The 15572-nt window shown below is 41.0% G+C and overlaps 1 protein-coding gene across 10 annotated transcripts in view; it reads right to left on the reverse strand.

Moving 5' to 3' along the window:
- The window catches only part of DYNC2LI1 (dynein cytoplasmic 2 light intermediate chain 1), a 47233-nt gene extending 34113 nt beyond the window's left edge, over positions 1 to 13120 (reverse strand). For 7 of the 10 annotated variants that reach the window (XR_014839383.1, XR_014839381.1, XR_014839382.1 and 4 more), the window contains exons 1-2: positions 13041 to 13120; positions 11095 to 11212 (exon numbers count right to left, since the gene is read on the reverse strand). Coding sequence is in view for 4 of the 10 variants with exons in the window: in XM_021085661.2 (XP_020941320.1) it covers positions 11095 to 11212; positions 13041 to 13048 (126 nt within the window). In the remaining 6 variants the exon portion in view is untranslated. 10 annotated transcript variants of the gene reach the window in all.
- Between the last annotated feature and the right edge of the window lie 2452 nt (positions 13121 to 15572).

Consider the following 15572-nt stretch of genomic DNA (forward strand, 5'->3'; position numbering starts at 1 on the left):
AAAGAAGTAAGAGTCTATAGGAAAGAGAAAATCACAACTGCAAAGTAAACCACTTAAATAAGCCAGTACACAGACTAAAAACATAATAAATCAAAAAATTTTTGTGAAAGTGATGATAACCACAATGAACAGCAAAAGGATGAACATGAAGATGTAAAAGAGGACATTAAAATCATAAAATGTGGGAAAGGAGTAGGAAAATGTAGATTTTTTTCCCCCAAGAACATGTTTGAGCCTATATGACTACCAGTCTAAGGCAATTAGTTATAATTTAAGATTCTCTTTTTTTTTTCTTTTTGGAGGACCACAACCACAGCATATGGAAGTTCCCAAGCCAGGGATCAAATCAGAGCCACATCTGCTGGCCTACGCCACAGTCATAGCAATGCAGGATCCGAGCCATGTCTGCAACCTACACAACAGCTCATGGCAACACTGAGCAAGGGCAGTGGTTGAACCCACATCCTCATGAATAGCAGTTGGATTCGTTTCTGCTGCGCCACAATGGGACCTCTGGGTAAGCAAAAATCAAAAGCAGGGTAGAAGCAAGATGATGGAGGAGAAAAACATGGCACTCTGCTTATCCCACAAACACGTTAAAAAAAAAAACGCAAAACTACATGTAGAACAATTTCCACAGAACATCTACTGAAAGCTGGCAAAAGACCTCAGACCTTCAAAAAGGGCAAGAAACCCTCCATATAACTGGATACAACAAAAGGGGGGGGGGGAGAGCGAGCAAGCAAGAGAGAGAGAGAAGAGAAAAAAAGGAATGAGGATGGAAACAACACTCCTGAGAGGGAGTGTGAAAGAGGAAAGGAATCTATACCCTGGGAGGCAACCTAACTGACATGGAGATCAGGCAGGACAGAGATGGAGCTTCAAAGCCTCAGAGAAAAGAACAGTGGCTGGTCAGAAGAAGGAAAAGCAGAGAGAGAGCCACACAGACTATTGGTACCACAGCCCAGGACACCACACCCTAGACACTTGGGTAGGGGCTGGGTGCTGAGACTCTTCAGGCTACTTAGGCAGTTCCAGAAAGAGCACTAGAATTGGCTGTGTGGGAACTGCCCAAGGAGGCTACGGAGGGGTGCACCACAGGCTGGGGAGGAATGTACCACAGCCAAGGGAGTGCAGGAAGAGGCCTGGCCCACAGGAGAAGCAAGGCATTATTTTGGAGGGAAATGAAGGGGGAGTGGAATCACCACAGATACTTCTTTCTCTGCTCACACACAGGCTCTTGGGCAGCTGGGTGCCTCTTGCATGGGCTATGGGGGCAGGGGCAAACTGCCACATTAATCCGGACTCCTGAAATGGGTGCAGCCTGCCACCACTGAATATTCTGTGGGTGGGTATAGACTGAAGCCCCAGTCACCTCAGGGGTCATCAATGTGGAGGGCCATGCAACTGGGTGCCACCTGTTGCCCTCACCCACCTGGGAAGGGACACGTCCCATGCTGCTGCTGCCATTGCCAAAGGCTCTGGGTGTTGCCCCCACATCCTGGAGGGTCACTGCCATTACCCAGGGTCCTACAACCAGAAGCAGACTGCTGCCCCCACTTTCCCATGGATCTTCTCTACTGCTGGGGGCTTGATGACCAGGCTCTGTCTATAGGTACTACCCACTGCCCCCACCTCCCTGAAAGCACACATAGGCCATTCACTTGCACACCCCCTATCAAGGGGATAGTGACCTGTACACACTGAGGAAAGAGGCAGCAAGCATCCAAACCAAAAGCAGCCATCACACCAAAAAGAGTAAGCCCTCAAAGCTACCCAGGTACGCACCTACATATAAATGGCTCTTCAAGACTATAGCAGATAATTGTTTTTCTTAAACTCATAAAATAAGAAAAATATAAGCAAAATGAAGAACAGGAACCATTCCCAGTTAAAAGAACAGGAGAATTCCCCTGAAGAAGCAAACAATGAAACAGACTTCTGCAGTCTAATGATCACTGAATTAAAAGAGTAGGTAATGAAAATACTGAAGGAATTAAAAACAGGTATCAACAGTAACATGGATTACTTTAAAAAAGAAATAGAAACCATGAGGAGGAGTCAAGAAAAATTAGAAAATTCATTTGCAGAGACAAAAGCTGAGTTAAAGGCACTGAACACCAGAATGAATAATGCAGAGGAACAAATAAGTGACTTGGAAGATAGAATAATGGAAATCACACAACAGGGCATTAGAAATAAAAACAAATTTTTTTTAAAAATGAAAGCAATACTATAAACCTATTGGATAATATAGAGCATGCTAATCTACACACAATAGGGATTTCAGAAAGAGGAAAAAGAAAAAGGGACTGAAAATATATTTGAAGAAATTATGGCTGAAAACTTTCCAAATCTAAAGAAGGAAAGAGATATCCAGATACAGGAAGCACAGATACAGACCCCAAACAAGTTGAACCCAAATAGGCCCACACCAACACATATTATAATAAAAAATGACAAAAGTTAAAGGAGATGATTGCAAAGACAGCAACAGAAAAACAGTTAATTATAAGGGAATCTCATAAGCCTATCAGCTGATTTCTCTACAGAAATGCTATAGGCCAGAAGAGAGTGGCAAGATGTATTCAAAATTCTCAAAGGGAAAAATTGACAACCTAGAATGCTCTCCCAGCAAGATTATCTTTTAAAATAGAAGGAGAAATAAAGAATTTCTCAAACAAAAACTATAAGAATACTGCAATATTAAACTCACTCTAAAAGACATATTGAAAGGTCTCCTCTAAATGGGAAAGAAGTGAGAAGATATAGGATGGAGGAAATCACAACTGGAAAGTAATCATTTAAATAAGCCACTATACAAATCTAAAAGGAAAAAAAACCTATGGTAAAAGCAATGATATCCCAAAGATATTCTATGAAGCCACGATCACCCTGATACCAAACCAGACAAAGACCACCAAAAAAAAAAGAAAATTACAGGTCAATATCTTTGAATATAGATGCAAAAATTCTCAACAAAATATTAGCAAACTGAGTCCAACAGCACATAAAAAAGATATACCATGACCCAGTGGGATTCATCCCAAGTTCTCAAATTTGGTTCAGCATATGCAAATCAATGATATATCACGTAAACAACAACAAAAAAAGACAAAAAAACAGATGATCATGTCAAGAGATGCAAAAAAAGCATTTGACAAAATTCAACATCCATTCATCATAAAAACTCTTACTAAAGTGGGTATGAGGAAACACATCTCAACATAATAAAAGCTATCTATGACAAACCCACAGCCAATTATAATACTTGACAGAGAAAAGGTGAAAGCCTTCCTGCCAAAATTTGGAACAAGGAAAGGATACCGACTCTCACCTCTTTTATTCAACATAGCATTGGAAATCCTAGCCACAGCAACCAGACAAGAAAAAGAAATAAAAGGTAAAACTGACATTTTATCCAGATGACACAATACTATACATAGACTCCACACACAAGTTACTAGAACTGATAAAAGAATTGAGCAAAGTAGTTGGATACAAGATTAACATACAGTTGCATTTTTTTTTCCTTTTCTTTTTAGGGCCACACCTGCAACATATGGAAATTCCTGGGCCAGGGGTCAACTCAGAGCCTCAGCTGCAGGCCTATGCCCCAGCCATGGCAATGCCAGATCCAAGCCGCATCTGCAACCTACACCACAGCTTATGCCAGGGAGCAAACTCGAGTCCTCACAGACACTATGTTGGGGTCTTAACCTGCTAAGACACAATGGGAACTCTATGGTTGCATTTCTTTACACAAACAATGAAATATCAGAAAGGGATTGTAAAAAACAATACCAGGGAGTTCCAGCGTGGCTCAGTGGAAATGAATCTGAATAGTATTCATGAGAATGCAGGTTCAATCCCTGGCCTCTCTCAGTGGCTAAGGATCTGGTGTTGCCGTGAGCTGTGGTGTAGGTTGCAGATGTGGCTCAGACCTGGTGTTGCTGTGGCTATGGTGCAGGCTGGCAGTTGCAGCTCCAATTCAACCCCACAGCCTGGGAACCTCCATATGCTGCAGGTGCAGCCCTAAAAAGACAAAGAAAAAAATAAAAATAAAAAACCAACACCCTTTAAAATTGCACACCCCAAAATAAAATATGTAGGAATAAACCTGAACAAGGAGGTGAAAGATTTATATGCTGAGAGCTATAAAACATGAATAAAGGAAACAAGATAATTTAAATAAATGGAAAGACAGTCCATGCTCTTGGATTGGAAGAATTAATATTGTTAAAACTGGAAGTTCCAGGTCCAGTAGTTAAGGATTTAGCTTTGTCACTGCTATGGCTCAGGTTCATTTCCTGGCCTGGGAACCTCTGCATGCCTTAGGCATGGCCAAAAAAAAAAAGAAAGGCATACTATCCCAATCAATCTACAGATTTAATATGATCCCTATCAAATTACCCATGACACTTTTCACAGAACTAGAACAAATAATCCTGGAGCTCCAGCTGTGGCTCAATGGGATTGGCAGCATCTTGGGAGCCCTGGGATGTGTGTTCAATCCCCAGCCCAGCATGGTGGGTTAAGGTTCTAGCGTTGCTGCAGCTATGGCTTAGGTCAAAACTGTGGCTCAGATCTGGATCCCTGACCCAGGAGCTCCAAACCACATGGGGCAGGGTGGGCAAAAATGAAAAAAAAAAAAGGAACAAATAATCCTAAAGTTTATATGGAACCATAAGAGACCTGGAATTGCCAAAACAATCCAGAAGAAAAAGAACAAAGCAGGAGACACGACTCTGACTTCAGACAACACTACAAAGCTATGGTAATCAAAATAGTGTGGTACTGGCACATAAACAGATATGGACAACAGAACAGAATAGAGAGCCTAGAAATATAAATCCACAGATCTATGGCCAATTAATCTTCAACAAAGGAGGCAAGAATATATAATGAGAAAAAGACTTCAGCAAGTGTTGTTGGAAAAGTTGGACAGCCACATATAAATCAATGAAGTCAGAACACACCCTCTCACCATATGCAAAAATAAACTCAAATGGCTTAAAGATTTAAACATAATACATCACACCATAAAACTCTAAAAGAGATCGGAGTTCCTGTCGTGGTGCAGTGGTTAACGAATCCGACTAGGAAACATGAGGTTGCGGGTTCAGTCCCTGCCCTTGCTCAGTGGGTTAACAATCCGGCGTTGCCATGAGCTGTGGTGTAGGTTGCAGACGCGGCTTGGATCCCTTGTTGCTGTGGCTCTGGTGCAGGCCTGGGGCTACAGCTCCGATTAGACCCCTAGCCTGGGAACCTCCATATGCTGTGGGGAGCGGCCCAAGAAATAGCAAAAAAGACAAAAAAAAAAAAAAAGAGATCATAGGCAAAAGATTCTTTGACATAAATTGTACCAATGTTTTCTTCAGTCTTCAAAGCAATAGAAATAAAAAACAAAAATAAACAAATGGGACCTAATCAAACTTACAAGCTTTTGTACAGCAAAGAAAACCATAAACAAAATGAAAATACAACCTATGGAATGGGAGAAAATATTTACAAATGCTGTGATCAACAAGGGCTTAATTTCCAAAATATACCAACAGCTCATACAACTCAACAACAACAACAAAAGCCAAACAACCCAATTGAATAATGGGCAGAAGACCTAAATAGACATTTCTTCGAAGGAGAAATACAAATGGCCAATAGGCACAGGAAAAAATACTCAAGATCACTAATTACTAGAGAAAATCAAATCAAAACTACAATGAGTTAACACCTCATACTGGTCAGAACGGCTGTGATTAAAAAAATCTATAAATAATAAATGCTGGAGAGGATGTGGAGAAAAGGGAACTCTCCTCCACTGTTGGTACAGCCACTATGAAAATAGTATGGAGGTTCCTCAGAAAACTAAGGAAAGAGTTACTATATGATCCAGCAATCCCACTTATGAGCATATATCCAGACAAAATTATAATTCAAAAAGATATATGCACTCCCTATGTTCACTGCAGCACTATTTACAATAGCCAAGACATGGAAACAAACTAAATGTTCATCGACAGATGAATGGATACAGAAACTATGGTACATATATACAATGGAATACTACTCAGCCATAAAAAGAATGAAATAATGCCATTTGCAGCAACATGGATGCAACCAGAGATCATCATACCAAGTGAAGTCATAAAGAGAAAGACAAATACCATCTGATATCACCTATATGTGGAATCTAAAATATGACACAAATGGAGATTTTCTGTGGCACAGCAGATTAAGAATCCGGTGTTGTCACTGCAGCAGCTTGGGCTGCTGCTGTGGTGCGGATTCGATCCCTGGCCCAGGAACCTCCACATGCTGCAGACAAGGCCCTCTCCACACACAAAAACAAACAAACAAAAAAAATCCAAAAAAAAAAAAAAAACCACAACTGAACCTATTTATGAAATAGAAACAGACTCATGGACAGGAAGAATAGACTTTTGGTTGCCAAGGGGGAGGAGGTTAGCGGAGGGGTGGAGTAGGAAGCTGGGGTTAGCAGATGGAAGCTACTATACGTGGAAGGGATAAAACAAGATCCTACTGTATAGCACAGAGAATTATATTCAGTGTTCTATGATAACCATAATGGAAAGGAATATAAAAAAGAGTGTATTATATATATATGTATAACTGAATCATTTTGCTGTACATCAGAAATTAACACATTACAAATCAACTATACATCAATAAAAACTTAAAAACAGATTTGCCATACAACTCAGTAATCCCACTCCTGGGCAAATATCCAGACAAAACTATAATTCAAAAAGATACCTGTACCCCTATATTCACAGCAGAACTATTTACAATAGCCAAGAAATAGAAACCTAAATGTCCATCAACAGACGAATGGATAGAGAAAAAGTATGGATAGAAGTACACACACACACACACACACAAAATGGACTACTACTCAGCTATAAAAAGAATGAAACAATGCCATCTGCAGCAACATGGATACATCTAGAATTATTATACTAAGTGAAAAGTCAGAAAGAGAAAGACAAATACCATGTGATATTTCCTATATGTGGAATCTAAAATATGAACGTATCTACAAAACAGACATACTCATAGACATAGGAAACCGACTTGCGGTTGTTGGGAGCAGTTGGAGGGGTAAAGGTAGACCGGAAATCTGGGAATAGCAGATGCAGAGTATGACACAGATGTATGAACAAGGTCCTACTTTGCAAGCACAGGGAACTATATTCAATATCCTGTTATAAATCATAGTGAAAAAGAAAATATATTTAAGAATTTATATGTATATTTATAAAATCTGAATCTCTCCTGTAGAACAGAAAGTAACACCACATTGTAAATTAACTATATCTAGTCACTTGTGATGGAACACGATGGAGGATAACATGAGAAAGAGAATGTGATAATGTGGAGTTCCCATCTTGGAGCAGCGGAAATGAATCCAACTAGGAACCATGAGGTTGCAGGTCTGAACCCTGGCTTTGCTCAGTGGGTTAAGGATCTAGCGTTGCTGTGAGCTGTGGTGTAGGTCGCAGACGTGGCTCAGATCCTGTGTTGCTGTGGCTGTGGTGTAGGCCGGTGGCCACAGCTCTGATTCAACCCCTAGCCTGGGAACCTCCATATGCTGCTTCAGGTGCAGCCCTAAAAAGACAAAAGACCAAAAAAAAAAAAAAAAAAAAAGAATGTGATAATGTGAGAAATATGTGTGACTGGGTCACTGTGCTGTACAGCAGAAAATCTTTTTTTTTATTTGTTTTTTTAGGGCCTCACCCTCTGCATATAGAGGTTCCCCGGCTAGGGGTCGAATTGGAGCTACAGGTGCTGGCCTACGCCACAGCCACAGCCACGCCAGATCCGAGCCATGTTTGTGACCTATACCACAGCTCATGGCAACATTGGATCCTTAACCCACTGAGTCAGGCCAGGGATCGAACCCACAATCTCATGGTTCCTAGTCGAGATTGTTAACTGCTGAGCCATGAAGTGAACTCCTGTATAGCAGAAATTGACAGAACAATGTAAATCAACTATAATGGAAAAAATGAAAACCTAAAAAAATTCAATAAATTAAAAAATAAAAATAAAATAATGGAAGTGGGTCCATGTAATTCACAGGAAAAAAAAAAAAAAAAAAAAAAAAAACAGCTGGGACAAGGCCCTAGCATAATCTATAGCCCCAGATGCAAAACTGTACAAGTAAAATTAGTATTATCACAGAGAAAATGACTTCACATATACTACCAAAACCTGTGGCATGAGCAAAGTGTGAAATTTCAATGTAAAGAAAGAGAGAGACAGAAGAGGAGTAAAAAGGCTGCACACCTTGTGTTATTTGTATGGAAACTTACACACATGCAGATGGTGTCAGCATAAAGAAATCCAAGTGAAAATAAATGAGAACATATGCAATCTTGTGGCCTGACCACCTGAAATGAATTATACATAGAAGATCTCATGATACACATCACAGGAGGAATACAGGTAAACTTCAACACTGTAGCGGATATCAATACTCAAGACAGTGTCTTAGTTTGAATTGAGTTTTCTGTCACTCCCAGGGGAAAATAATCAGATTCACATGGCTTAAGTGACCAATTACAACCTGGAATTCTATACTTAAACTTTCAATCCAGAGTAGGGGTAAAATAAAGGCATTTTAGAGATGCAAGGTTTTCCATGGATACATTCCCAGAAAACTACAAAGGAATGTGCTCCACAAAGATAAGTCAGTAAAGCAAGAAAACAGAAGACAAGGCTCCAGGAAACTGAAGCTCCAACACAAGAGAGAGGCAAAGGGGGTCTCCAAGATGTTTGGAGGAGATGGTGTCTATGCAGCTCCCCCCCAGGAATAACCAGTACAGACTGGCACCAAAGGTTCAAAGATGGGAAGACTCTGGCTGGAGAGGGGAACTTTCAGATGATTCGATCCAACAGGCCATCTGCTGGGGATTGTGGAAAGAATTTGCAAGAGGTACTTGGAGAGCCAGCTTCCAGGGTGGTCCCAAATGATCCCCACCTCCTGGTATTCACACTCACGTGCAGACCCTCACACACGATACCAGAGTTGGTCTTTTGGACCAATAGCATATGAGAAGTGATGGCACGTCTCTTCCGAAATTAGGTGACAGAAGACTGCAGCCTCTGTCTTCGGTACCCTTTCACTTTTGATCTCTCACTCTGGAGGAAGCAAGCTGCCATGCTGTAAGCAATCCCTATGGAGATGAAGAACTAAAGCTTCTGGCCAGCAGTCAGCAAGGAACTGATGCTTCCTGCCAAAAACCATGCCAAGGAGCTTGGAAATTTGATTCTCCAGTTCAGCCGACCCAAGAGATTACTTTAGTCCCAGATGACATCTTGACTACAACTTCTTGAAAATTCTTAAGCCAGAACCACCCTCACTAGGGTGCTCTCAGGCTCCAGACCCTTAGAAACTGGATGAGATAATGTTTGTTGTTTTAAAAGCTGATATAAGTTTGGGGGTAATTTGCTACATAGCAATAGAAAATTAATGCATATAAAAACTAAGGTACATATGTAAAAACTAAGCAAATAAAAAACAAAGAAGTTTTAAACTTCAGGAAAAAGCTATTTGAGAAAGGCAATAATCACAATTCTGCACTTGATGTAGCAGCAAAAACAATTTAGATACTTAAATTAACACTGAATAGTGATCTAGCCCCAAATGATAACAGCAACAATGTTGCTGGAAGTGGATGTTTGAGAGTCACAGCAAAGTAAATACTCTTCTACTATTATCAGAAATTCAACAGATAGTGTCTAACATTGAAAGTCTGGAAATAACACATAAGCACACTATTCAGAAACAGAAGTAAATGACAGAAGAAACAGTAAAAGAGATGAAAATGGTGGAGTTTCTGTTGTGGCTCAGTGCGTTAAGAACCTGACTAGTATCCATGAGGATGCAGGTTCGATCCCTGGCCTCACACAGCCAGTAAAGGATCCGGCATTGCTGTGAGCTGCGGTGTGAGTCACAGACACAGCTCGGATCCCGCATTGCTGTGGCTCTGGCGTGGGCCGGAGTCTACAGCTCCGATTAGACCCCTAGCCTGGGAACCTCCATATGCCACAGGGGTGGCCCTAGAAAAGGCAAAAAGACCAAAAAAACCCACAAAAAACAAAAAACAGAAGCAGGCTGCCTTGTGAAAGACGACACCTCATTGTTGGAAATAGTCAACCCTAGACCATCCAGCCACTGTTTGCAGTGGCTCTCAACCTCTTCAGGAGGTGCTAGATCCCTGGGGGAATCTAATTTCCCATTCAAAAAACAAAACAACCAACACCAGTGGACAACCACACGCAATTGTGCATACATTTCTAGCAAGTTCATGGACCCCAACAAGTAGCTCTATGCACTCCAGGGTAAGACTCCCTATTGTAGAAAACTAGACTGTCAAAGATTCCTTCAGTTCCTGGAATGCTAGTTTAAGACAAGTGAACGTTAAATGTATTATACTCTACATGTTTCATGTTTTTATTATCTATATGCTTGTTTCAGTTTATACAAACTACCTGATATGACCATGAGAAGTATTTATGGTGCCTTTGGGCAACTTGGGAAAAGATGACTCTTCTGGGCTGTCCAATCAGAAGTGAGTAGCCCTTCTTCTGGCTGCTGTGGCTCAGGTCAGGGCACACCACTTGACAAGAAGGCTGGATGTTAGTCCCCACCACCCACAAGCAGGGCCCAACCAGATCAACATAACCAGCAGGCCGGAGACTGGTCATCTGGTTAAAGAGCTGAAGTACCTAAATTTGTTTTTTCCTTTTTTACAGCCACACCTGCGGCATATGGACGTTCCCAAGCCAGGGGTTGAATCCCAGCTGCAGCTGAAACCATGGCAACACGGGATCCGAGCTGCATCTGTGATATACACTGCAGTTAATGGCAAGGTCAGATACTTAATTCACGGAGGGAGGCCAGGGATCAAACCCAAATCCTCACAGAGACATTGTCAGGTCCTTAATCCACTGAGCTGCAATGAGAATGCCTGAAGTACTTAAATTTTTATCAAAGTATTAAAATCAATTTTACCCTTGTTAAATCATCACCATACTTTAAAAAGGTAGGAAAAAAATGCATATTACCCCGTTCTTACTGCCAATGAAGAACACAGACTTTTCTCCAATTTCAACTCCATCACCTTCACTTCCATTACTTCCCCGTTTTTCCACTTCAGCTTTTGCGATTTCCCAGAGAGTTTCACTGTATGAGAGGCAGCAAACCAAAATTCAGAGGATTTCAAAAGAATTCTTCCACGAATTTATTTCAAGCCCAGAGAAATTTTATTTCAGTCAAATTTATAAGTCATTATTTGTGGGGGAAAATAAGTCGGTAAAACCTCTGAGGATCTTTGCACTAGACCATCGAGACAGAAAATGATTAACAGCCTTTATCACCAGGATTTGAGGTTGTCTTATTTGGGGGCTCCTGGGCAAGGCTGGTTGCTGTATGTGTTAGCTTCTCAAACACATGGATATACAATGCTTTCTGGAAACGTACAACTTCCAAACCACCAATATCTAAGAAAACAAGGCATGTGTAAAAGCAGTGTACCACATAATCTTTGCTCCCTGAAATATGTTTTTGTTTTTTTCATTGTATTTTTTGGCTCAAGATTCCTTTTTAAAAATATAAAAAAGGGAAGTCACCTAAAATCACTTTTAAAAATCATCCTATCATTCATCTCTCTACACATGAATTTTACACGAATAAGATACCACTTTTTTTTTTTTAAAGTAAAGCCTAAATGAATTACGGAGTATTGAACTAAAAAAAACATGAGTAAGATTTGATGTTATAAGCTTGAATTTGCTACTTTCTACATCTATCAAGTATGCCAACTTGGGCACATTACCTAACCTCCCTGGAGCCTTCATTCCTTTATTAATTCAACACATATTTATTGAGCACCTAATATATGCAAGCGTCTGTGCTAGACCCCAGGCTCTAAAATGCTGATTTAAAAAAATACCAACTTTATAGGATTGCCACGATTGTTAAAACGTGATAATTCATTTAGGTTAGGGCCTGGTCTATATACAATTACCTAAAATAATAGAGTACTTATAATTACTATTTTAGGAATGAAAAGGGGGCAGAGAAAAGATCGAAATAAGCACTAAAATTCACACATTTATGTCGCAAGTGAGCCCCTAGGAACTCAATCCGGGCCTGTTGGCTCTTTAGTTACACACCGTTTCTTCATGATGTGATTATCTTCTTTCCAAGTTACCAGCGGGGCGGGGGGAAAAGAGAAGGAGGTGGTAGGTGCTAAAACCTGGTAGGTGCTAGAACCAATTATACGGTGATGGGAAGCTGACAATTTTTAAGGTTCACAAACTCTACAGAGATCACACTGCCCACATGTAAGGAAAACAGACTTATCCTGCTCGGTAATGGACTCCAGGACCCCTCTCTTCCTGATGTCGTTTTAAGTTGTTCAGAGAAGTTTTAGGTATCTACTTGAGAACAAGGAATTAACACTGACATCAGAGAACTGAAGAGGACTTGTTAGGTGATTAAAAACCCAGCCCCACCCCTGCTGCCCCTTTAAATTTGAGCTGACACTTTTCACAGTGTAACTTTCACAAGTTTCCCCTCATTTATTGTGGTGGCAAACATCTGCACCTGGAAGTGGCTTGGTGGTCTAGCTCACCGTCTGAAACTCGGCCCCTAGAACATTCCCTGTCCCGCAAGTAACTCTCATTAAGAAGTAAATGACTGGAGTAGAATGATCTTTCGAAATCTCTTAGCTTTTCCACCTGGGGAACTTTTATTTTGGCTTGCAGCAAAATCCACACGCTCAGGAATAATGCCTATGTATCCTTGACCATCTAAACAAGCGCTGCAAGCAGGAGAGACCCCAAATTTTCTTCCACCAGCAGGTCCCGCGTGGATCTTTAACCAAATATACCTGCGGGGGCCTCTTCCCCCCAGTCCCCACCACCCCACCCCTTTCTGGCAGGGCTGGGAAAGAGGGAAGGCTCTCGAGGGGAGCATAAGCCAGCAGCAAGCAGGGTTGCAGGGATACCTGGGCATCGCGGCCCGAGCGTCCCGGTATCTTGATCGAAGCGTAGGGCCCAGCTTAAAGCCTATCCGTCCGCGAGCTCCGAGCCGCGCCTGGTTGTGCGGGCTCTTATGTTGCCATGGTAGCGACGTCACAAGAACGGGATGCGTGCGGAAGAGGGGCATCACGGGAGATGTAGTTTCAGAGTTCTTCGTTAGGTAGTGGGAGACAGAGAGGAGATACGCGGTAATAAACCTGGGACCTAAAAGTTCTGGGCTGGACGTGTTCTTTGACTGAAAAAAGTATTTTACTGAGTACCAACTACTTATATGCCAGGAGGCTCTCCCTTTTCAATTGCTTTTCTCTTCCCAGTAGCAATGATTTGAAATTGAGGACGGAACAATCTTCTGAGCTATTTGCTAGTAATTTACTAGAGACAAAAATATTAACGATTTTTAGTATTTTCCAATTTTCTACTTGTTTGGTTGTTTCAGGATTTATGCAGTAACGCATCATTTATTAATAAGTTAGTAAAGAAATGCATCTCCTTAATACTTAATTTACTGTATCTCCAAATCAGTAACAAACATTGAGTTATTACTGAATGCAAGACTCTGCTATAGAGAGTAAGGAATGACGAGATGACTGCGACAAGATCACTGCCCTCGAGAGAGAAATACACAACTAATTACAATAATTCAAAGGAAGTCAGTGATACAAGCTATTGCTGGGTACAAACAATTTACATAAGAACAAGGGACTAATTATGCCTAAAGGAGTTGGTGAAACATACATGGCAGTGAAAATATTTTATCTGTCTTGAATGCTGAGTAGACCCAGGCTTTCTAGCCCAAGGTGTCCTGAATATTTGAAGAAGAAACTCCTCCTCCACCTTTCTGCCATTTGGCTTGGTCTCAAGAATATGGGCTTTGCAATAAGATAGATTTAAGTCCTGACTCAGCCACACTGGCTACATTGTCTCATTCCCACAATGAATACATCACTCCATTTCTCTGAGTCTTAGTTTCCTATCCTGTAAAGCAGGAGAAAAAGATGAGTGTTAAATGAGATAAATACATGTAAAACATAACTAATGTGCGTCTGACATAAGTGCTTAATAAGTTTTATTACTGTGTGGTAAGCTGCTGATCAGCAACGTTGAGGAAAGAAACACAAGAAAATGAAGCAGGGGGATGGTTGGTAGAAAGAAAGAGGCATTAGCTTCAGATAGAATCTTTGGAGATAAGATTCTCCCAAAACCTTGGAGACATAGGAGACTATAGTTGCACATCAGAGAAGAAATGGAGTTGAAGGGAGAAAGGATGGTAGCAAGGGGGTTTGCTACATCTACCATAGAATCAGCATCTATAGCCTGGGGCTGGCGTGCTTCTAAACCCACAGACTGACATGGGACAAACTGTAATGAATCATAAAGATTTGGATTCTGGAAGCTCAGAATCCCTTTGCATGTTAGTTGAGAAGCCCTATTGGTATGGACAACAATAATGGCAGCTAACATTTTGCCAAGTGCTTGCTGGGTCCTAGGCACAGTACTAGCATTTTAAAGTTTTAATTGTTTGGATAACTGGGATGGGTGGTTGAAGAAGGAAGCCTAGGAACAAGGAAGGTGAAAGCAATCTGACTGGTCCCTGATCACCAGCACTCATTCAGGAGTGACTGAGTTGATTCAGCTGATCTGATTGAACAGGTGAATTCCCTTTTCTACCCTTACACCTCCTGAGGCTTCATACTTGGACAAAGAAAGTGACTTTCTTGGGTAGATGAAAATTGTACTTAAGGTAAGAACATACAAAAATTTGAGCTCCCCTGCTGGATCAGCTCAAGAAGACTCAGATTTCAACGGTGGTGATGGAGGAGATAATTTTATGCTGCTTTCTGGATGAAATGAACAACAGTACAGAAGGATAAAGATGTGTGCAGGATATATTTGGGGACCTATCAATAGCTTGGATGGAAATTTATAAAGTGTCTGGTGGGACTAAGGTGGGAGAGCAAACTGGGCAGGTAGATTGGGCTGCAGGGAAAGATCTTGCAGTCTGGATTTTACTATGTTGGTGATGAAAAACCAAATAGGATTTCAAATAAGGGTGTGCCACGACTAGACCTGAGTTTCAGTGAGACAATTTTTTGCAGCTGCGTGAAGGATGTGTTGGAGTCTGCAAGTCCATATGGAGATTATTAACAATAACCCAGAAAGTGACAGAGTTTTTACATTTTCCCCTTGTTTCAAAGTTCTATAAGCATATTGTAGAAACAAATAGTGTACAGAAAAGATGAAGAGGGTATAATCAGCAAATGCCAGAAGTAACAACTGTTAAGCATTTTGATGTATTTGTTTTTCTTTCTTTCCTTCTTTTTGACTGCACCCAGGATGTGTGGAAGTTTCTGGGTCAGGGATTGAACCCTCACCACAGCAGAGACCCAGGTTACTTCAGTGACAATGCCAGATCCTTAACTCACTGTGCCGCAAGGGAACTCCCATTTTGATGTATTTCATGCTAATATTTTTTCCTCATAGTTGAAATTTTACTGTAA

This window comes from Sus scrofa, chromosome 3 (assembly GCF_054392235.1).
Source record: "Sus scrofa isolate SSC_HxYL_T2T_F1_AM1 chromosome 3, Sscrofa_HxYL_maternal_Yorkshire_Landrace_v2.0, whole genome shotgun sequence".
Taxonomy (NCBI): domain Eukaryota; kingdom Metazoa; phylum Chordata; class Mammalia; order Artiodactyla; family Suidae; genus Sus; species Sus scrofa.